The sequence below is a fragment of the Vanessa tameamea genome, chromosome 14, assembly GCF_037043105.1.
Source record: "Vanessa tameamea isolate UH-Manoa-2023 chromosome 14, ilVanTame1 primary haplotype, whole genome shotgun sequence".
Lineage (NCBI taxonomy): Eukaryota > Metazoa > Arthropoda > Insecta > Lepidoptera > Nymphalidae > Vanessa > Vanessa tameamea.
Genome location: NC_087322.1, coordinates 7,455,760 through 7,480,891, shown reverse-complemented (window position 1 = coordinate 7,480,891; position 25,132 = coordinate 7,455,760). Strand labels below are relative to the sequence as shown.

The 25,132-nt window shown below is 33.4% G+C and overlaps 1 protein-coding gene across 5 annotated transcripts in view; it reads left to right on the top strand.

The window, feature by feature from the left end:
• The window catches only part of LOC113398677 (uncharacterized), a 45,854-nt gene extending 20,965 nt beyond the window's left edge, over positions 1-24,889 (top strand). For 4 of the 5 annotated variants that reach the window (XM_026637538.2, XM_026637540.2, XM_064216848.1 and 1 more), the window contains 19 exons: positions 9,388-9,579; positions 9,842-9,992; positions 10,070-15,953; positions 16,030-16,223; positions 16,319-16,457; positions 16,724-16,889; positions 17,390-17,546; positions 18,197-18,297; positions 18,433-18,783; positions 19,025-19,340; positions 19,447-19,676; positions 19,758-19,857; positions 19,992-20,140; positions 20,432-20,689; positions 20,778-20,947; positions 21,482-21,584; positions 21,976-22,143; positions 22,228-22,359; positions 22,755-24,889. In XM_026637538.2, coding sequence (XP_026493323.2) covers positions 9,388-9,579; positions 9,842-9,992; positions 10,070-15,953; positions 16,030-16,223; positions 16,319-16,457; positions 16,724-16,889; positions 17,390-17,546; positions 18,197-18,297; positions 18,433-18,783; positions 19,025-19,340; positions 19,447-19,676; positions 19,758-19,857; positions 19,992-20,140; positions 20,432-20,689; positions 20,778-20,947; positions 21,482-21,584; positions 21,976-22,143; positions 22,228-22,359; positions 22,755-22,919 — 9,126 coding nt within the window. In that variant the 3' untranslated portion in view covers positions 22,920-24,889. The remainder of the gene's footprint in view (positions 1-9,387; positions 9,580-9,841; positions 9,993-10,069; positions 15,954-16,029; positions 16,224-16,318; positions 16,458-16,723; positions 16,890-17,389; positions 17,547-18,196; positions 18,298-18,432; positions 18,784-19,024; positions 19,341-19,446; positions 19,677-19,757; positions 19,858-19,991; positions 20,141-20,431; positions 20,690-20,777; positions 20,948-21,481; positions 21,585-21,975; positions 22,144-22,227; positions 22,360-22,754) is intronic. The other variant, XM_026637539.2, reaches the window with a different exon arrangement.
• The last annotated feature ends 243 nt before the right edge of the window (positions 24,890-25,132 follow it).

Sequence of the window (25,132 nt, the reverse complement as noted above, 5' to 3'; positions counted from 1 at the left end):
AAACTAATTTTTAGTATAATATTGTTTGGGATTGTGTGATAAAAACCGTAGACATGTCAGAACATCCTTTGTTCCCCTTTTTATTGACTTAATCATAAATAAAGTATAAAGTAAAGTTTAATTAAAAGAACTTGCCTACTAATAAGTGGTAAAAACCATATCAAAATTAGTCGTGTAATTTTAAAATGTAGGCGAAATAATTGACAGTCGGAAATGAAAGCAATTTGTTTTATACAAGTACAAACAATACATATTGATTTCAATTAAATAAATTAATATATTCGCTTATACGTGGGTACTTGTTTTCATTAATAAAAAAAATGGACAAATTGTAGATGCCTTAACTCCTTGTGTGGTTCCACTTTTCATTAATGGTATTAAAATTACAAATTACTTGTAGCAGTACGACGTTACGTACATTTTTTTACCTTAATCAAATGCCTTTTACGACAATATTTTAATATTTTGTATGTACCTACTAATAATAATTATATTTTTTTTTTACTTTTAGAGAGCCCACGAATAATGGGCACTAGATTTTAATTGGTTACCTTCTTCATAGACCGTGGTATTGTAAATTATTCAATAGATTCAATACACGTGTCTTGTAATTTTATTTACACCGGGTCACTCGCTCTTCAAACAGTAATATATAATATTGATGCTTGGTGGTACTGTGAATTTCCTATTTCACACACATCTGACGATTAAGTTCCAATCCTCCCCCAAAGTAAATGTCTTGACTAGCAGTGGAATATTTACTGGTGGTTACTACACTATGCTTGCTTCGGACAAGTATAGTATGTAACAGAAAAAGGTCAAAGTCATATAAACATAAATGTTATATGAAGGTACATAAAACTTAATATTATAATTTATTAAATAAATTTAAAAACAATTAAAAAGTGTCGAACATTACGCAAAAAACTGACGCTTAAATGGTTATATAAAATAAGATGATGATATCTTTAGAACATGAATTTAGTTTTAATACTTCATTGTCCTCTTTTTGTATTGACGTGTCCTTTAAAATGATTTCGATGAAGACCGTAAACAATATCATGGTGTTTTTATTTCGTCGTCGCGTAGCACTTGTACCTATTCACAATGTGACAGAGTGACATCACGCCTTATGAATGTTTGGCGAGTGTTTTTGTTGAAAATTATTATAAACGGCATTAATAATCGAGTGTTTATAGAGATGACTTGAGAACGCGATGCATTTTAATAAGATATAATTTATTTGTTCGTGTAATTGAATCAACAGTGTTTGATAGTTGGCTCAATAAGCCACTTAATACTTTAACGAGCTGACTATTAGCTTTGTATGATTCAAACATGTTTCACAATTTATTCGTCGAGAACCTTTACCGTTTAAATTGTTCTTGGCACTCGGTCAAAAGTAGGTACATCATATGAAAAGGAAGGTTAAAACTTATAATTGAAAACACATCGCAAGTAATGACTTGCGTTGACGTAAAAATATTAAAATAATAATATAGTATGTAGTTTAACGTAAATTCACGCCCAAATAATAAGTTTTATTCCTTTAAAATAAAATAAAGATAACACGCATATGAAATACCTATATTATACTAAAAGAAATATTAAGTTTATCAAATTCGGTTTCTGCTTTATGTGAATAATAAAGTAAAAATTGTAGCACGAAGTCCGTCGATCAGACAACACGTGTTTTATTTGCGAATTGATGATCACACCAGTTTGGCAGCCCCATTACATTTTTTTTATATCGTTTGCCTGATCGCTGGCATTAGCGACGGTTATTTATCTTAACAGGTACGCTGTTTCCGATAATATTTATTATTCGGCAGCTTTGATTGTAGTTTTATATCTCAATTAATTTATTCATATTCAAACGACGAATTGGAAAAATAATATGCAGCAAAAAATATATAAAACCAATTGTTATTTTTTTTTCACGTATATTTCAATATATATTATATTCGTTTAACATTACGATACATTTATATGTTTATATTACTATTATATGCCTTTTTATATTTGATAAAAAACTCATATTATATCCACTAATATATGCATGATGACATCTTACTGATTAACAACACTATGTGTAATCGCATGTAAAATTGTAATTTATATTATTTCATATTTTATTATAGTAAATTTATCAATTATTTGTTAAATTATTTACATTATAAAGTTTAAAGATACTTGGGTGCACGCGTTTCACATACTATTAAGTTGCGGTTTCCAGACGCAACACCCACTTTGCACATCGTGAACACGCTCGGACATTGCTTTATTTTAAAACCGCAATATGTCTCGTGTAGTCACATGTTTATTTTATTATCAAATTATGGACATATTTATGATCTTAACCCTACCAAGTTAACATTAACAAATAGTCTTTTTTTAGGTACTTTTGGGGTTTATTTATTGATTTTGATAAAGGAAATACATCATTTAAACGCAGAAATATTAATTAAAAAGGATATAATATACATAAGGAACTATGTACTACATAACAACATATTACAGTAGGTTTACAGTTTTATATGATAATGTAATATATAATTTTAAGTTTAAAGTATTTGTGAGTTATTTTCGAATGAACTTACTTTCTATGTTACTATTCTGCTCATTACTTATATTGCTAACGGTAACAATAATAAAAAAGTAATTGATGATAGATCAGTAACTTCATAAGTGCACCAGCTTACCGGAGTTAATAATACATTCTATACGCCAAATGTCAATATCATGACTCGCCCGAGCTTAAAAATTACGCTCTCGGTTAAGCAACTGTGTAATTATTACTTATGTTTATTTAAGCCAGCCATTCAAGTCATAAAAACGCGATATCCTCGACGTAAATAAAAGTAATTAAAGACTGCCGTCCTCATATGTGCGATGGCTCTGACTGGTAGTCCTTTTGTCCTTGTCCTTGTTTTGTTTTTTTTTTTCGACTTCGAATGAGCCTTGTTGACGTGCTGTTTATTTGCATATACCCCTGAATCGGATGAATTGTCAAAAGTAACCGCATTGTTCGAATATTGATATGATCATAATGTGTTAAACGAATCATGTGCTAAACGCTAGCCATCTTACGGATTATCTGAGATCGAGACGAAAAGGCAGATTGTAATTGTTTACCATCTGCTCAAACACCGTGAACTGGCCATATGCCACAAAAAATGTAACTAGACAATGAGGTTCGCACATTCGGTTTGTCGAGGTGAGTGAACCCTAGTAGATGAACATAGTCTATAGTTTTTGTTGGTGCTTCGTCTATACAAAAACTGATTTAAATAAACCGACTAAGCATTGATACCCGGCACGTTTCGTGGTCTTAAAAAATTCCAAATCAATATCTCATTTTAAACATGCGTCCGACACTGTACGAACTTTGAATCTATAAATTTTAGTTACCATTATCTTATTGTTGCGCAATCTTTTTTTTAACATTTATTTTTTATCAACTATAATTATTACAATGACAATCGTTCTGTACGATATTGAAAAGGAATATTCTTAGTGATGTTCTGATGATAAAAGAATGATGAAAGAATATTCATTAATTTTTTTTTAGTGTTCATAGCTTTTATAGGACATCAACTTAAAAAAATGTATAATATCAAACTTAAAACTAGCCATTATTAGAAAATCACAATTCCCTTGACTTGACCATTGTAAACTCCTAACGAGTATTTACCTTTCATAAGTTTTATAATATAACAAGATGCCTTTAGGTTTTCATAACTTAACTGCAGATTTATAAACACGATTTATAGGGATTAACAGTCGATATGTATCATGAATATAAATGAGTCGAGACAAAAACGAGATGTGTCTGGGGAGAAATAATAAGAGGCGTTCGACAGCAATCGTCTAGCAACCAACGTCCTTGAGTGCAGAAAACCTTGATGAGTACAATCAACCGCCACCGGATAGCCGCCTTCATTCAGGGCTGCCAATTAATAATGTAACCTTTAATCCTGAATGCACACTTACTACGCGCGCAAACTGTCATTGCAACAATGCATATTTATTTTGCGTACATTTTTATACTTCGAAGTGAACTTCTAGCGAGCTCTAAGATGTAATAATTGTTCTGAGGGAATACATTTTGATTTTTTTTTAATGTTCCAAGATATTACAGCCCTGTTCTATTAATGCGTAGGTGCTAGCAACTGACGACAAAAACTAAAACTGAAAATAATCGTCTATTAACGGCGTGGTTTACGATACTCGTTCCGATGCGGGCTATACGTATATGTAAACCGGTAATTATGTGCATTGCGATAAGATTACTTTATCTTGTACTTGTTACCACTGAATCTTAAGTAGAAGACATCCGAATTTGAATATCTCGATGTGTAAAGCTATAGCAATAATCGTTCTGATTATATCTACTTCACAGCTCTTTGTCCGAAAGCAATTCAGTGAATGAGTGTGAAGCGAATAACTAAATTACAAAACGAAGATTTCCGGCAGCCGGTGATTATCTGAACGTACCATTATATTATCAAAACGGCTACGTATATGTGTCACGCTTAAAATTCAACTTTAACTGAAATTTAATTTAATTTGAGGCACGACCTGTCAACTTATCGAATATAAATTCTCTTAATAATCGTTACCAATTACGCGAGTGTACGGCCTCGCGGTAGAATATAATCATTTGCAGAAATATTGCAACTGCTGATAGGTGCGTGGGATTGAGATCTTTTTGCAGTTGTAGGTAAGATGTAAAATGAAATGTCCATAGAAAAGCTAATTGATCTTTTGGACGTATGGCTCAGATGCAGTGATTGGTTACCAGCTCGCCGCACTGGCCACCGCAGCGGATTGATATTATGAAACGATCGCAATATGCGATTGGCGATTTGTATTATGTTCTGATTAATAGATTTTTGATGTTTATTCAGTAGCTAAATGCAGCTTAATTCTATACTGATTAATCAGTTCGCTCTTGTTATAGTTAAAATGGAAAGCTAATATGGCATAGGCTCACGCAATCGTAGCTATTTATTAGTAATTGTTGATGTATGTGAACATCATTAGCGCTTGTGCGGAGAGATTCGATCGTAGTATCGCTTACATGCTTAACAATACGCGCAATACACAATACACGCAAATATCGCTCGTCGGCCTTTCTCTTGCCCTTCCGCTATTTGATATCTGTGCTCAGACTGACGCTCGATTGTCTGTCGCAGTCAAGTTCACGGCCTCTCTTGATCGATCACCGTTCGAACTGTATATTATTTTTAACCTACTCCAAAAAAAGGAGATTGTTGTATGTTTGACGCGTATGTTTTTTTATTATTTGTGTTCATCGATTGGTATTCGGCTAGACTGATTTGGGAGATTTAAACTACTATAGATGTAGTTAATACAATTAAAATTATAAACATTATTTGTACAAGATGCCGTTTTTTATATAATTGTGAAAACAATGTTTTATAGATTGTCCTCAGCGTACACTTTTTATCTATTTAGTTTTATTGCTCAATCTTGTAACAACTGTGATGACTTAAAGTCCATTATAATTATAGACTTTTATGTAAAATCACGGATTTTATCGAAATCTTAGAAGAAGTAACTTACATTAATGCTCATTTATTGGCGCTTACGCACTTTCCGATAACTTAAGGTCAAATGGTTTAACACAAACTTAATCCTTATCAAAATGAATATCATATTAATTTTAAACTTTACTGTAAATTAAAAATAAACTTTAAAATGTGGACTAGCAGTTTTAGATATATTACAACACGTTATCAAAAACTATTCATTCTTATAATTATATATATACATAGTTCAGTATATTTAGTGTTACTACAAGATATTTTGGTAAAAAATATATATTTGAAAAACAAGTGTAGCCTTCAGTAAGATTAAGATAAGATTATGGTTATATACATAAAACATTAAAAAAAACCCCAATTGAATCATGTTTTACATTTCGTGCATTTTTTGTTATATTGTAGTCGGTTGACTTTTTGTTAACTAATTATACATAGTAGGCATTTGTTATTTGTTAAATTATTAACTATTTTTTATAGCCTTGTTTTTTTCGATTTCGTCTTGTATTTTAGTATACTCTTTATTAATTGACTCGCAAGTTTAAGTTTCTCATCGAATGGGATTTGAATCAGTTTATTATAAAATTATGTATACTGACAACGTATCTAGTTAGGTACTAATTCAATATAATATTGATTAAAGGCATGAAACGTGCGTAAAAATTTCAAACGCATAATTCAACACTTTGTAATTCGTGACGCTAATCGCCGTGTTCTTTGTAGATGCTATTGAACACAATATAATTTAAGATCAACCTCGATACGCGATCATTAGAGTGTTCCATTACCAGCGAGTATTGTTTTCGAGATTCGGACTCGGGGTCAATGACTCGTGCAAATAACTTCCAAGTTTCAATTTGTGTCGTAGATCACGTTAATGGAAGTGATATTTTTAAATAGAAAGTAATGGTTAATGTTTTACTGTTTTTAATACACACACATCGCCCGTGCGATAGCAATATTTTACGTTAGTATGATATTGAAGCTATCATACTGATAGGATAATATTATAAAAGAAAACTGTTTACGTCTGTATGAGACGATTCTTTCTTGTTTGGCACTCGTATTTAAGACTTTTTTTATATATATCATCTGTTTTATTTTTAAATAAATCTAAGAATTTCCCGCTTTTCACATTTCGTATTTAGTATGAAATTGGTAACCCATACTTAGTTTTAATGATATTCGTTGTGACTTCATTGTGTTTAAAAAGGCTTACTTTTAAAAAGAAAATACATGCGGGCTACATGGATAATAAAGTCCTACACCAGTTTATTAGAAAATAAATTGAACGCACAGACATGATTCCGTTATAGTGTATTCAGTTATATGTATGTATATATTCAGTTATATGTATGTATGTATGTAGTTATACTGACATGATTTCATCGCTGAGTGTCCCTATTTTAACAAACAAAAACGTTTTGAAAGCTATTCGATAAACGTTTTGCGTTTGTTTGACTTACTGTCAGATATAAATCTCCGTAGATCACGAGGTCGTTAATGTGATATTCGTGTCGGCGCCGTCTGACTGAGGTACAGGCACTGTTACACTATTGTCGATTCAAATGTGAGACGTTTCATGTAGATTTCATTTTTTCAAGCTATGATTTTTATATTAATCTAGTTATTATCATTTTATTTTATTTTTTGAAGTTAAATCTAGTAGACACAAACAAAATATAATATATACTATTACAAAATTAATTTATATAGCAAGATATTTCAACATTTTTAATAGTCACAAGTAGTGGTGCCTCTATAAATCGTATTATCTTAAAACTGGAGAAATTGTGTAGTTATACACACTAATCTCAGGAATTTTCAGTCCGATTTGAGTAAATACTTTTGCATTAGATAACGTTTATGGGGGAAGGTTACAAGTGTTGCGACTTCATGCTGTGACCACAAGGAGTTAATCAGTGACCATAAACGGCAAACAATTTGGTAAACTAGAAGCAAGTACTCTTTATGTACTCATCATAAGTCAGGTATGGATAATCCAAATGTGGTATAAAAAACTTATGCAAGTGTCGAACACAACGACATTCGCTAATTTTTTGTTATTGATAACATTATATTTCTATTTAAATGACGCAATGACGTTATTATTTGCTTAATTACAAAATCATGTTATTAATTTATACTTACATATTCGATCAATCATTCCTGACGGATCATAATAATAAGATATGAGTAGATATTAAGTATCTAATATCTGCATTAATATTGACTCATGGAAACAATATACCTATATGAGAGAACAATTTAATTATATAACCATTTTATTTGATTATATTAGGAAATTAAAAATACGTATTTATTGTATATTTTTACAATTTGTGTGAAAAAGGCCTCGGTGCCGTGTTAACATGGGGTAGTTCAGGGTGTTTGATATGCGAGCCGTGATAAGGCCACCGGCCACACGACACTTTAGCCCCTTGCATTGCGAGGGCTGCTTGCCCTTCCGCCTTATTGATTAGTGCCCTTCATACATCACCTTATTCCTCAACAATACTTAATAAAATAACTTATACTTATAACTTAATACCTTTAATACATTATTAGCTGCGTTTGATATGGCTTGTCTATGGGTACCTAATAATTGAAATAATATGTATGGTTTCCGCCTATTTAACTTGATTTACGACTTTATTTACTTGCTTTACGAAACAGATATCTGGTTGTGTTTCTAAATATTTTAGATGATAACATAGTACAATAATAATATTGTTGGGAGGCTTATTTTTATTTAAAAAACTAAATTATTTCATTTGGCTTATATTATTTCAAAACAATCATATAATTTTAGTAGCATATTGTACCTATTCTCCGTGGATTCATTATTATCAATTATAAACAGGTCATTTTTAGAGAATTAACTTAAAGAGATTATAAACTATTATAATTAAATAAGCCTAAAATTAATTGCAAGAGAACGATCGCAGATAAGCCGCGTTAGACAAGTCAAATAATAGAAGCGTGCTGTAAATCCCTTGCTTTCATTGTGTTATCGAAAGTCGTGAGTTGTACATTCGTTCTTCAAAGTTCCACTTAGGGAAAGGGAAGAACAACTTGGCGTTATATGCAGTATTATTGTATATATTTATTGGCACATATACGAGTACTTCCACTAATCGCGCACGACCGGCGCGAACGTGCAAACTAAACATCGATATTTTCGGTCATACACGATGAACTAATGTGCAAATAAAACGAAATCCAAGCAATATACAGGAAATGTATGAATGGTCGTTAGATTTAATGCACTGTTTGTGTAGCCTGTTACGAATGTAAAGGTGCAGTATTGCGGCCAGTGAGAGCCCTTGCGAAACAACTGTCGGTACTAGTTACGCTAAATCAATCTTGCCGAGCTAATGGCACCTCTCGCTCAATGTGATTATTGTCGTTAAACTCTGCAATTGCTTCAACATTCTTAGCAAATGCGGAGCTATCTTAACGAATGTTATGTCTCTGGTTATAAATTGCGTCTCTGAAAAAGTTATCACAATAGTTGGTTAGACTTAATTATTTCTATATTGAAGAATGATTTTACTTTCTGCCATAATTTGTGTATGAAAAATCTTTGAAGTGTAAATATAAATAGTGAATTATCCTATGCTTTGTATCTTTCGTTGAGTCAAGTAGTTTCGTCTGCATAGACACAAAACGATAAAAATGTTGACCAAAGTTTGTCTTTATAAAATTTTTGTTTCTTTTTATATGGAACCGTTTTTGTTGCATTTTGATAATAATAGTAGATTCTAAATAATCTTTAATGTTATAATTTAATCATCTCATATAATTAAATTATTTACAGTTCGCCTCATCAGCGGCTGAGAGCGGCGCATGCGGTAGTAGTACGTCATCGTCAACTTCGTCATCATCATCGTCATCGTCCTCATCCTCATCATCGTCTTCTGATTCCGACACTGCGGATGCTGCTGGCGGTTCCGCACACACGTCGCCCGATGATTCTAACGCTGCTCTCGCGGCCGCTTGCCAATTGCAGGTAAGCATAACTTGTAAAATGTTTAACATTCTAATAATATCACTTTTTATATAAATATTTACTCACTATCAAGAGTGACATTCTTTTGAATTATTTGTTTTTTTAGGAGTAACTTTAATTTTGAAAAAATAAATATATATTTAATTCGTATTTACAGCGCCGAAAGATAAATGTCGTAATAAATTATAATTATATTATACCTATTACATTTCCTATAACCTAGACTATGACGTCATTAACTTATCAGAAATAAATCCTACAGGTCATCGACGATGCGGACCTTGCGGAACTATTTCCAGAACAAACATCGAGCGCGCCGGCGCAACAGCCCAATTTCTCGACCTTCTCTGTTCATAACGCTGCACCTGAAAACGATGACAAATCTATTGCAGATAATGGTGAGTCAAATGAAGGTAATATTTTATTTGAATAACTAACAATGTATATTGAGAAGATTTTTTAAAATATATTTTTTCTATTTTTTTTATAGGAGATGGCTCAAGTAGTGAAATGGAATTAACACCACAACTCGTAACAGCTGCAATACAAAGGGCAACTGCAGACTCATCGGGTTCAGAAAATGAGTGTTCAAATTCGGATACTGTCCATCAAAACACTTCACATTACGCGTCCAGTTTATTACAACAATTTGTTGCTCAGACACAATTATTAAGTAGTACAGTTCCACTCACCACCATCAATGCTGCGGCAACTCCGTCTTTACAGTGTGGTATCACATCAAACTCGATTGAAGGCGTTGGAACGATCACTGACTGTGTTTTAGGGCAAATAAATAATTTGCCTGAAATTCCTCCCATTGCTTCAAATTATTTGAATAATACTCAGCATTTAAGTCCACAGCAGACAGAAGAGCTTTCCCAAATAAACAAAGCTCTTGATGAAATAACGTCCGTCACAGAATCTGTAGTGTTAACAATACCAAGTGCTCCAGGTCTGGATGATTGTGTAGATAATAACGACTTCATGAACTTGGATATAACATCAGGTGGTTCAGAACTTGGTAGTGCAAGTGACCTATTAAAAAGTTCACCTATAACAGTTGTTGGCCCTGATACAGGTTCGGTTAGTCAAATAGAGTCTCAAAAACTAGATACAATTAGTACAAACTCTGTTGAATCTCAGGAAGATGTTAAAAATATCGTTATTGAATCTAGAAGGAAAAGAGGTCGTCCCCGTAAAGTACGAAAGGTGGACGAATTTGAGAGTAAAGGTACTGAATCTCAAAAACAAGTTAAAGCCAAAGTTAATGTAATTAACGACTTTCATAATAATAATGATCCGCCGAATGTTTCTCCTGATTCAGGAATTTTGTCTAACCACAACTCACCCACACATTCACCATTGCGAAGACACGATATCGATGAGAGTAATAGTAGGCTTAGTCGAAAGTCCACCCATAAAGAAAATAATATCGGCGAGCGAAAAAGTGCACGCTCTAAATCAAAAACACGAAGCAGAACGCACAATAGGTCTGATTCAAGTGATTGTGATTTCCAGAAAAAACGGTTAGAAAATGAAATTAAGCAAATAAAAACTGAAGCTCCTTCTCCTATTCCGCTTAAACAAGAACAAAATAAATATGAAAAAAATAAAAAGAATGATCACAAACTCGATATAGCAGCCTTAGATAGGATGTTATATGCTACTGACAGAGTTTTATACCCGCCAAGAAAGAAAGTAGGAAGAAAACCGCAAAATAAAGCGAAAAATACTAAAACCACACCAAAAACTTTAAGAGATAAAAATCAATTCGATTCAGCAGACAGTGATGATGATTCCTTACCGTCTAATAGATCTGTTTTATCTGGTGTTTACGCCAAAAGAAAGGAAGTAAATAGCAAACTGGCTAATTTACCTAAAAATAACAAAAATAGTAAGGCGATAAATAATTCATGGAGAGATCATCAAAGTGAAAATGAAGCGGCCGCTGATGATCCGCTTGACCCGACCTGGAAACAAATTGACCTCAATCCTAAATATAAAGATATTCTTTCTGGTTATAAAAGTGATCACGAATTTAAACCATATAAAAGTTGTAGTAGATTAATAGAATCAGGCTATAAAAGTGATTATGGTTGCAGATCAGGATATAAAAGTGATTGCTATAGATCTGGTTATAAAAGCGATCATAAATCTGGGTACAAAAGTGATAAATCTGGTTATAAAACAGATTATAGTGTCAGAAGTATGCGAAGACGGATGCGGAAGTTGAAGAAAACGCGTTCCGTTAGAAACAGATCCTACTATAAATATCAAAAGCATTTCGTATCTGATAAAGAAATTTTAGTATTATCAAATAAAACTTTTAGTAGTCTTACTTTAGGTCACAGCTCCAGTGATTCTGAATGTGAGACCTACTTACGTAAACCAAACGCTAGTCCGAAATATGTAAGCGTCTGTACAAAATATCCGTTACCTTCAAAATATAATTATGGCTTTACAAAGAATAATCAAAAGCATATTCTAAGATTAAATTCTTCGGACCCATTTGCACCCGGTCCTGTGTTTAGTGGTTTGCAGAGGCCAGTAACGACATATAATATCTTCAAAGTGAGTCATAATAACAATAATACCTTATTGAAATCCCCTTCAAAGACCCGTTACACTGGGAGCCCTCTGCCATCGCTGAAGCCAGTTTTTACTCATAAATTTGGTGTTTCACCAATTTGCACCGGTTCTAAATTGTCTAGTGCAAAAAAAGAAGACAGCTTAAGACATTTTACTAGAACACTTTCACCAAAAAATCGAAAGCAAGTAAAAAAAGATTCTCCGAATGCAAAACGAGAAAATATTTCTAAATCCTTACCCAGTTGTTTTGAAAAAGCTAAAAATACATACATTCCGAATAAATCATTGTCGAGAAATGTTTTCTTGAATTTTAAAAAGCCACATATAAAACCAACATATAACGTTAAAAAACATAGAAGGACAGTTGTATTAGCACCTCCTAAAATAAATTTAAAACAAACTGAACGACCATCAAGAATAACCATTAAAACTGAAAGTAAACATCACAGGCATCGTAGTAAGAGAAGACATCGCTCAAGGTCGGCTTCGAGGTGTCGTGAATCTTATACGAATCGGAATTCTGTAGATTCAGTTGATCAAAAATTTAGTCAAGATATGGACAGCTTAATATCAAACTTTATAAAACTATGTCAAATTGCTCCTAAATTCATGACAAATATATCACAAGTTCCGCAAAAGGCAGCAGAAAAAGAAAAACCAACGGAACAAGCTCCAACAAAAGTTATAAAAAGAGCTTCAAAGAAAAGAAAAACGTCAGATAATCAGGAAATTGTTACTCCCACATCAAAACGAAGACACAAAAAACAATTAACTGAATCTCAAAATAAAGGTAAGGATACAAATGAACATAAATTACCTTTGAAAAAGAGACATTATCATATCAATTCTTCTACAAGTAACTCATTAAGTCTGAGCTTAGTAACAGCCGAATTTGATGAAAATTCTAAGACCGATCTTAGTTCAGACAAATTTTTATGCACTGAAACTGATTGCATGGGAGATATACATAATAATATTACAGAAGAATCTTCCAAACAAAAAGCAATAGCAGAAAAAGGAAAAAAGGGTAGTGATAATTCTAAAAACAATGTAAACAATATTCAAGATTCTAAAACTCAGAATTGTGAATCTTCACCTAAAGCATTGAAGTCGAACGCTAATGCAGGAGAATTATCGTCTAAACATAATGACACAACTCCCACTGACACTAGTCAGCCCTCACTTTCAAACAATATTGATGATGATCTGACTATTCAAAAACCCACGGCTGAACAGTCAGAACTGTCTAAAAAAATTTATGAAACATCAGAAAAGCTTAAAGCTGTTCACAAGATGGTTCATGATCTAGAAAAATGCTTACCAAAATCCAAAGAATGCGAAGGAAAAACAGAGTCTTCAAAAATTGATCCTCATAGAATATCATCACCTAGATCAGAAAAAAGATTGTCGCCAATGCGTAATACAGCCCCTATTGCGACACCAAAAAAGCGTCATAGACTAGAAGCTGACAAAGTTATATCACATTCTAGTTTAGATCAAGTTGTACAGTCATTGTCCAAAAAACTATCCGAAGAAAAATCTGTAAACCCAAATGTTTCTAAGGATATCAATCAAAACACATCAATAGAAGACAGCAAAGAGTCTGAAAAATCAACAGAAATGTCCACAGATCAGAATAATCAGTCTAATACATCAACTATAGACCCACTTAAAAGTATGTCAGCGCGCTCCTTATATAAAAGTTCAATTCCACCCGCACAAAAATCTGAAATAATGACACGCAAAAAGAATAGACTTGAGGGTCTGACAAGTAATTTAGTGTCAAAAATTAATCCAAGTGCAGCGACTAAAGTCTTAGATACGCTTTTAAATAACAATATTAGAAAATCAATTGAATCTCGTATTCTAGAAAAGGAGAAAAACAGTTATGATGGTGTTAAAAACTTATGTGAAGAAAAAAATAAAGGCTCACCGCAAATTAACACTAGAGCCAGTGTAATTAAATCACCCGTGTCTAAAGGAAAAGTTATAGAAACTAAAAAAACAAAAACAATAGAAGTTACTTCGGAACAATCTGTAGTCGTTAATGTTGATAATCCCACGGGTATATTTGAACCTTCAGTTGATTTAGAAGATCAAATACCAAAGTCATCAATTTGCGTTAGTGTTTTTGTAGACAGTGCTAAAGGCAAAAACAAAACCAAAGGAATGGATTGCAAAAGTTCAAATGCATTGTTATCTCCAATAGACACCGAGGCAGAAATACCTCTTGCGTTAATATCTGAAACACCTGATCCTATAATCAGGCCGAAACGAGGCGAGTCCATTGCAGCTGTTTTATCTGATAAAATCCAAGAGACTGCTAGTGGTCATAATTTACGTCAAACTAAGAGAAATCTGAATACTGAAAATGACGACACAAATGATAAGAAAAAGAAAAAGACTTCTAATAATCTAATAAGAGAAAGCAAGTTAGTGCTACCGACAAAAGTGATAGTTCCTAAAATATCAACAGAGAAAATATCAATTATGGATTCAATTAAAAAATCTGCCTTAAATACCAAAACAGCTGAAAGTACCGACTCGGTGGATAATAAAATCGTAGAGACAAAAAAAAGAACACGAAGGCGTAAAGCTATTAATAGAACTGGTTTTCCTAGCATTAAAAAGAAGAAGAAGAAAATAGAACCAAGCAGTACATTAAATATTTGCTCCGACCATTTTACATCAGAAGACACTGATCATTCAGCATTTGAAAGGGTCCCCAAAGATGGTGAAGCTATGAGCAGTTTTCTTGAACGCACGACAGTTAAGAAACCGGAGTTAAAAATAGTTCTGAATAAAGATGAGCTACCGAAGCAGGGTAGATTGACCGTTGTTGCTCTGGAAAAATTACAAGGAAAGGATGTTTTAGTTGATAATAATAAGGTTCTATCTACAGACAAGAAAACTAGTGAGAAAAAGATTGGAAGTTCATCAATTTTAAGAGCACCTGCTTTACAACTCAAACAAAGTAAGAGCGACAAAGAAATTAAAAATCATATCAATAAATGGGAAGTGCTTAGTGAAAGTGATAGTATTCCGTCATTAACTAGTTCCTTAGGAAACGACCCAGAAGACAGTATCCCATTAAGTTTATTGAATTTAAAAGCTCACAAAAACACTAGTCGTTTAGATAACTTGGAAAGATTGAAAAGAAAAACAAGGGCTATGTCACCATCACATGAAATTGAAGAAATATTTTCAAAGCGCAAAAATGTCGAAAAATCTACAAAAGTGGGCTTGAGACCAAAATCGAGCTTGGCCATTTTGTATCCTAGCGAACGCAGACTTACTAGGAGTTCTGATAATACAGCTGATGATGGAAAAACGGGGACCAAAAAGATCGAAAACAAGAAATCGACCATTGAAAATGTTTCAGAAAAAGGTGCAAAGCCAATGAGCATAGCCAACAGACGAAAATCGAGGTCGTGCACGACTAGTAAAAAAACTCACGAAATACATTCTAGCTCACGTGACAGTTCATTGGATACGGTAATTAGTCGCAGAATAACATCTAAATCTCGTGAACCTTCGTTAGATACCCTTCATGATCATGATGAAAATGATCCATTACCATTGAATGAAAAGGAAATTGATTTTGAGAAAAGTATCGACGTTCTTTCTAAAAACATTATTTGTAAAAAACGGGTTGCCTCATCACGCGACGAGAGTCCAGTTAATGGTGTCGATGGAAGGGAAAAACCTGTAGTGTCCAAAAAAAATCCTCGACTGCGAAAAAAGTTTTTGGTAGCTGGTCTGTTTTCAGATTATTACAAAGAAGAGTAAGTTGTTTTCTGTGCAATAATCTTTTAATTTTTTTGTTATATGTCTTATTAATCTTAATCATTATTGTTTCAGCCCAAAACCAGATGGAAAAGGAAAGAATCTAGTGACTCAAACAGAATTTCCACCAGGTTTGCTAGCACCACCGCCATATTGTGAACGTTGGGTGCGCCGTACACCACAATATTTTACTCTACCTTACGATATTTGGTGGGAACAACATTATAATCAGCCAGTACCATCTTGGAACTATAAAAAGATTCGCACAAGTTAGTATTTATATCGTAGTGTGTTAAAGCACAATATTACTTTATTCAGTTACCAGAGGTTGTTTAATAATTGATAATAATTATTAAATTTTTAGATGTTTACTACGACGTGAAGCCCTCAGCAGAAGAGTGCGAGAGTGTGGCTTGCAATTGCGCGCAATCGTCGGGGTGTAATGAAGATTGCATCAACAGGCTCGTGTTCTCCGAATGTTCGCCGCAATTATGTCCTTGCGGGTATACTTATGTTACTTTTATCGACTAATAATTATCGCTAAAATTATTTCTTTCACTTTCTTTCACAAACCTTTTTTAAAGCGGATCTGACAAGGTCAGATCAAGATCCGTAATTAAAAATAAAATCAATAGTAACTGTAAAAAATTATCCTTGTCCATACCTTTTGTAATTATACAATTTGAAAACTCTGAAATAATCTTTTTTGTTAGTTAATATTTTAAGATTTTACGAAAATATTTAGTATCATAATACCATTATATTTCAGAGATAAATGTAAAAATCAACGAATACAACGTCACGAATGGGCATCAGGCTTGGAGAAGTTCATGACAGAGAACAAAGGCTGGGGCGTGCGTACCAAGCACATGATAAAGTCTGGAGACTTCATACTCGAGTACGTCGGTGAAGTCGTCTCTGATAAGGAATTTAAGGTAGGATTTGCAGTATTTGCATAAGATAACATAATTACCTTATCGTATAATTAAAATTGTTTTCAAGGTGATAAATTTTTAATGAATTCGACGTCGACTGATTCCACATGACGTTAACGCGAAATATAAGTAATATAAGTTAATTAGAAAGGTTTTTATGGTAATAAATAGAAAAAAATAACTAAAATTAGTATAAAGTATGTTTTTAGATTTGTTAGAATGTTTTAGGAATACGAAGGAATTCACTTTATACATATTGATTTTATTTTACTTTAGACAATAACAACTTCTCTATATATATTCACTTTATTAATATATATAACAATAACGTAAGCGCTCACTTATTCAGATTCGAAATGTAACTTAACTACTTTCAATTAATATTTGATCACATCTTTAGTAAACTTGATTTGATTGAAAACAATTAGAATGAAAAGAAATATAAAAAAAACACAGGATGATTGATGATAAATTTTGTTCGATGTTTGCACATAAAATAGGAGCGCATGGCGACTCGCTACGCTCGCGACACGCACCACTACTGCCTGCACCTGGACGGAGGGCTCGTCATCGACGGACACCGCATGGGCGGCGACGGACGCTTCGTCAACCACTCCTGCAGACCCAATTGCGAGATGCAAAAGTGGACTGCTAACGGTAAGAGACCATACTAACGTTTATGTTTTTTTTAAACGATTTATGTCGCATGCACTTGTGTAAAAACCAAAACTATTAGAAGGCAATTTTGAGTATAACATATATAAACCTAAGCAGCCTGTAAATTTCCCACTGCTAGCCTAAGGTCTCCTCTCCCTCTGAGAAGAAGGTTTGGAGCATATTCCACCATGCTGCTCCAATGCGGGTTGATGGAATGCACATGGGGCAGAATTTCGTTGAAATTAGACACATGCAGGCTTCCTCATGTTGTCCTTCACCGCCGAGCACGTGATGAATTATAAACACAAATTTAGCACATGAAAATTCAGTGGTTCTTGCCTGGGCTTGAACCCGAAATCATCGGTTAAGATGCACGCGTTCTAATCACTGGGCCATCTAGGCTCTCGGCAATTTTGAGCATTTAAGATTAATGTGAGATATTTGGCAGAATTGCAAAGTCGGCAATCCTGCGGGAATATATATATACACATTATTTTACTAAAATTCAATTAAGTATTTACGAAATTAAAGCCTAGAAAACCTCACGTTCAACAAAGCAGCCAGCTACCGTAATAATTTGTTGTTTCGAATGAAATATGGCATGTGCAGTGAGTAAGAGTATTTTCTTAATATATTTTATTTTTTGACAGGTACATTTAGAATGGCTTTATTTGCACTTCGCGATATAGATCCAGATGAGGAATTAACTTATGACTACAACTTTTCACTATTCAATCCTGCTGTTGGTCAGGTAGGCATTTCAAATAGTAATTTATTTAGTTTTAATAATAAGAGCGCATCATTCTTTTTATTAATATAAGAGTGATAATATACTCTATATGTGTTTTAATTTTGTATGTATGTATAATAAAATGTAAATTTTTAGCCCTGCAAATGTGACTCAGAAGACTGTCGTGGTGTTATTGGAGGCAAATCACAAAGAATCACTAAGCAACCGCTTAAAACACAATCAAGAACACCATCTAATGCCTCCAACCAATCAAATAATTCGAACGGTAATCAGCCACGAGTAGGCCGGCCAAGGAAAGCTGTAAAATGCAATAAAAAGTCAGAGCAGCAGAGCGTCACTGCTTGCGATATTAAAAACATGACGATACTGAAATATCAACAACATTTAAACAAGTTGTGGCAAGAGCCGCAAATGAAGCCTCTAACGGCAAAAGAGAGGACCTTAGTCAAAGAACGTCACTGTTTCCTGTTCAGAAACTTGGAAAATGTAAGTAACTTTATATCAATAATAATAATTTACTAATTATATTAAGCTACAATATTAAAAAGTATAAGGCAAACCCGCCAAATTTGCTACGGCTTTTTGGTTATTGAGTTACTGTAACCTCTTAAATTACAGAGACAGAAAAACAGAGAATTAAAAAAAATAACCTTCATATAGAAATAGTAGTTACTGTTAGTGAACTTCTTACATTTTAATTATCATTACCATTTGAAAAACTCCACAGGTTCGACGTATCCGAGAGCGCTTGTCGCTACCCATCCCCCCCTCCCCGCCGTCGGGCGCGGACACGCCCGCGCCGGCGCCCGCGCAGCCGCCGCTCGCCGCGCCCAGCGCTCCCGTCGTCACCAACGTTAATCCCCTCTCCCTACCCGACACCATGAATCCGACAGTGTTTCTCAAAAGATTGCAGACCTTGCGCGCATCGAAGGAGGAAAATGTGAAAGAACTGGCGCGTCTAGAAAATGACTCTACGCTCGATGTAAAAACTCGGCTGGGAAGAGTTTACAAAGCCCTGTACAACTCAGTCGTGGCTGTTAAAGGTTGTCTAATAATTCTGTTTTTCTTTTCATTTGGGTTATGAGAGTTCTTTTTAAAGGTTTTATAATATGAACTATTAAATTTAAATAATAATTATTGTCTTCCTAGATGATGAAGATAAATCTGTCTCTGCTCTTCTGCTGAAACTTAAGCTCGGTCAATCCAAGACAGATACAGGATATACACATGATTTGAACACAATAAAAAATAATATAGACAGTGGTCAGTATGAAACAGTGGCGCAGTTTGACGGAGACATGAACGGCTTTTTCTCCAGCGTCATACGTGAACACGGAAGATTTACTTCTTTAGGTACAGCTGCTACACAGCTCAAAAAGGTAACATTATTAATTAATATAACTTAATATTAAATAAATATTCATAAAGACAATAACTCATACTATTAAATTTTTTTTAAGGTTTACAATGCAACGAAATCAGACTTCGCAGAGTATTTAACTAAAATTCTTGGGCCCAACGAGTCTCTACCAACTGGATTTATACAAAAGACAAAACCCGGTAACCTATATACTTTTTTTTTTGATTACCGATAAGATTTAATTGTTATAAAATGTATATTCAAATTATAGTTTGATGCTTTACATTAAATAAGCTCTTAATGAACACATTACTGAATTAATTAACTTGATCAGAGGAGGTGATCTTGTGCATCTGCGGCCTGCATGTGGAGGAGGGGCTGATGGTGCAGTGCGGGCGGTGCGGCGTGTGGCAACACGCGCGCTGCGTGCGACTCGCCGACGCCAAGCGCCAACACCACTGCCACTACTGCAGCCCCAAACCGGTACACTAACTTTTACCGTACCTGTTACAAATAAGACATCATTTTAAATGTAAAGGACAAAAAAAACTTAACAATGTTCATGGCAAAAACACGACATTGCGTAAGTTGACCTATTTGGTTTCGAATCAACATGATATCAATAAAAAAAAAATACTGTCAATACTAATAGCAAATAGCAATAAAATTATGTTATAAAAAAGTGACCTGATTTGGAATTTAAAAATAAAAATTTAATTATATTACGAGCTTAAATGTGATACATTTTCATTACTCTCGTTTTATTTTATTCAGGTCGATCGTGAAATTCCTCTCGACGAATATACCGAAGAGGGTCATCAATTCTATCTATCGCTAATGCGGGGTGACTTACAAGTCCGCCAAGGCGATACAGTGTACGTGCTTCGAGATATTCCAATAGACGACAAACGCCCAGATGTAAGTCAGAAAAATGGTGATAAGAACGAGTCCCCTAAAACTAAACGATTGGACAGAAAAAAACTCAAGATTGCTAAAGGAAAAGATAAAAATGATGAGACTACTCAAAATAAGGTACATACTTTTAAACGCTGATACTTACGTATCTGGGTATGTCTGTATTGGTTTTAAAGCTAACCCTTTATTCTTTCATAATCCACAGGAAGGGGAAGTGCGTAAACATACATATCAGACAATCGGCGAGGTTCCGGTTTCGGAGCTGGATATATTTCGAGTGGAGCGGCTCTGGAAGCATAAAGATACTCAAGAGAGATACGTTTATGGTCACCATTACTTACGACCGCACGAGACCTTCCACGAGCCGACTAGGAAGTAAGTTTGATGCAAGATATATATGAAATAATTATGATAATATCTTGATCGATAATACCAGACTCGGATAACTGTACAATATAAGTGTGTGCTCAGCCGCAAACACAGGTTCGGCACGTCATGTATAAGCTTAAAATCCGAGCTCAATTTGCAAACTTCAGGCTGCTATTATTAATATCTTCGAAGGAAAACCTATGACTTTTTATTGATCATTAAAAAAGCTCGAACCTGGACAGTTCTTGATCCGAGATTTTATCCTAGAACCTCGGAACCTTTAATAGCTAGCAACTAGATCTACGAACGCGGATCAAATCAGCATAATACATTTTGAATATGAGTCATTTCGATCCATTTCAATATGATTTGTTAAAGCTTGACAGCGTCATTTATTGGATACTAACAAACATATAAACATCATTTTGGTATATTAAGTATATTGTATGATTATACAATCCGCCCGTTCAATAATTTCGTTAGTAATTACTAACGCTACTGTTTAATTATTATTTACATATTACGTTTATTTTATTTCAGGTTCTTCCATAATGAAGTGATGAGAGTACCACTGTATGAGGCTGTGCCCATAGAACTTGTGATGTCACAGTGCTGGGTTATGGACTTGAATACATATTGCAAGGTTAGATATTTCTTACGAAATTAAATAATATGCTTAATAAATTCCAAGATTTATATCTTAATTAGATTTATTATGTGAACATTAATAAAATTTCTTAAATCTAGAAGTGTTAAGCATTGTAGTTACGTGGTTCATAAGATCCTACTTTAACAAACAAAGAACCTGAAGCAAAAATGACTGATTGAATTATGAATATTTTCTTATACATATTACCATATTTATATTTATAAAAGTTTTGATATATTTTTCTATTTGTTCTGTATTAAATTAAATTTATAAAATTCATTCTTTACCTTACTTTCAATTTATATATAATTCTACTTGATCTATAATAACGAGGTTGTTATTTTAACTAAACCTAAAAAGTGTATTTATTATTTACTTTCTGTAGGGTCGGCCAGTGGGTGCATCCGAGGAGCACGTATACATCTGCGAGCTACGCGTGGACCGCTCCGCGCGACTTTTTACACGCGTGTCTAGACCCAAATACCCGCTGTGCACCAAGCCATACGCTTTCGATCACTTTCCTACGCGTCTCAAACTGACAAGAACTTACGCAGTAAGTTTTATAACTTGTGTTTTATATGAATATTTGTAAAGTAATGTGAATGGTATCAAAGAAGTTTATGTATTTAAATTGCAGCCTCATGAAGTGTCCCCTGAGTACCTTAAAGGTCGTGCTGCTAAAAGTTCTGCACCAACTGATAAAGCTAAAAATACTCAAGAAGTTAAGAAAAAACCAACGACAACAACAATGTCTACTACAACTCCTAAGGTTTGTATAAATTATATTATATATCTTTACTTAAGGTCATAACAATCCCTTATTTTACATTTTCAATTGTTAAGGTAGTTGTGACTTAATTGAGCCTGATTATGTTTTATAATATAAAGGTCGTACGAGACAACTCTAAAGAATACTAGGGGCCAGCAAACGATTTTTTATGTTCTCACTTCAAATGAGTCTGAATAAGTCATAGTAAAAACAATATTGTCGCTGTCTTAACGCAATATGTCGCTTTGTGCGACTTTGATACTTAAAATTATTAGGTAAACATAATCGTCTTGTCCGAAAATAAAATTCTATCAAAAGGTTGTAATTACTTACTCTATAGGATATATAAAAATAGTTATTGAAGGCACCTGTCATTAAGGAAAATATGTCTACAGGCGCTGACACCAAGTGCCCGTCGCGAACAACAGAAGGAGCGCGTGAACAACATCGCCCGGCGCCTCCTCGCCCGCGGCGGCCAGCGCGGCGCACTCGACGCGTCGTACCTGCTGGCGCCGCGCGTGGCCCGTGCCCCGCGCCGCCCCCGCGCGCGCCCCTCCTGACCCGCGCGCGCCTGCACCACCTGCCCCTGCTGAGTGCGCCGCAATCAGGGGCTACAGTGGATGATGAGTGTATATGACAGTGACAAGTGATTGACATGATAGTCTGACTTTGACGCAATTACGACAACAATTACAATAGTATTTTAAAAAGTCACTATAATGTGTGCTTCCCTGTGATGCCGGAGACTATGGCTCACCCTTGTAAATATCTCATATGCGTAGATTAGAAATGTTTAATTCAAAATTTTAACATTACATTTGTAATTGTATTGCATAAAATGCGTTTATTATTTATATACGTCGTATAATATAGCCTTGTAAAAAATTTATCTATTTCTTGCAACTGTTAGTCTTAAATTATTCTTTCGACATTATTGGAATAACTCATGTGGCAGGGTATTGGATAGATAGGTAGGAAGAAAAGAAAAGACAGTGACTAAAATGTCTTTTGGATATGTAGGATGGGTGTAATAAAAAATAAAAATCACAGTATGTAAAGTAAAAATGACATTCCTGGACTTTTAATGGTTTGAGACAATAATAAAGGATCAGCTGGTATGTATCTATGTATGTATATATGTATGTATGCATGTGTGAATTGTAAGTGAAGTTCAGATCATGGAAACGAATCTCTGCTAGCTTTTGTAAATACATTTGACATATTCCCATCATAAATAATATTTTTGTAATTAGCTATTAATAAGATAATTATCATAATTTTTGGTATTTACCTAGTTTACTTTTATAATTTATTGTTTTCTAACCATTTGATATTTTTCTAAACTTTATTTTTGTTGTAATGAAATTACATTTGTAATCTCAATTGCTTGATAGGTCTTATTAATTAATTAATTCACGATTTAGAGTGTTTAATTACAGCTTTGTAATGCATAAAAAATATTTTTAGTTATAAATATATTTTTATATAGGCTATTATTGTTAAAGTATACTGATAATATAAATTAAATCTTAGAATAATTAAATTACAATTTAACGACCACTGGTGCGAACTGATGTTGAGCATTGAAAGTTTTTATAGAGGTTAGGGACAGTCAAGTTGTTTGGAGGTTGTTAAAGTAATATTAGTGATAATTATTGATTTTATCTAAGAGTAAGCTACTTCTACAATTATTATTTTATATTTTTCTGGTCATTTATTATACCAACAGTGAGCAGGTTAGCTGGTGCACTACTGAGCCTTATAATGTGCTAAAAATCTCTCTATTTTTATTTTTAGTTTGTTAAGTTGTACATATTTCTAGTGATTAAGGTGGTTGGTTGTTTTATTTTAAATCAAGATAATAATATATTGTTTAAAGACCATTTTTGGTCGTGAATTAAGTTGCTGTGCGTTTTGCCTAATATGCATGCTGCAAGTATTAATTCGCTAGCCTTGCTAACGTGATTATACAGAACAAATTGTTTTTGTTTCTAATTTATTTGTAAATTACAGTTAGGTTTTTGATGTTTCTTGACTATTTTTATAAGTTTTAATGAATTAATATTCATCATAACACTTTCTGTAATATTTTATTCAATTTGAATAATAATTTACAAATGTAAAAAATTACTCCAGATTTTATATTTTAAAAATGGATGATGACTTAAAATTTTTTACATTTGTAAAATAATTTAACAAGATTTAGGGTTGAGCACAATATATTTCAATAGTATTATATTTCTAAGCTTTTTTGATCCTGATATTTATAGACACTATGAAGTGGAGCCCAGAGTACATAAGGATAAATTGATCCCAAAATGTAGTACAAAAGTCCACCGAAATGTCCAATTACTTTAATGTTTTGTGTCATTTTAAAAGTATTAGATATTGTAATTGTGAACACATGTAAGATTGAATTACGAAACTTTATAAATGTCTTTAATAATAAAAAATCTTTCACAGTACAGAGTAGATCAGTTTTAGACAATTCATAGTTAATGTTGTTGATTATTAAAGTATTATGATATGATATAAAAAGTTTAAGTATCCTTTGTTTACGTATTTCAGTTGCTTGCACGAATGCACTCGTATGAATTATAGATAGTAATAATTAATTATATACAAAACTCATAACATTTCGAAATATAATAAAAAGGATTTGTTATTATATCACAATTCCATTTATGTACTTAATTAGTGAAGAAATAGACGTCAATAGAATAATATAATAGATTTAGATAATTTACTTGCTTTCTTGTGTGTTTACTATCAC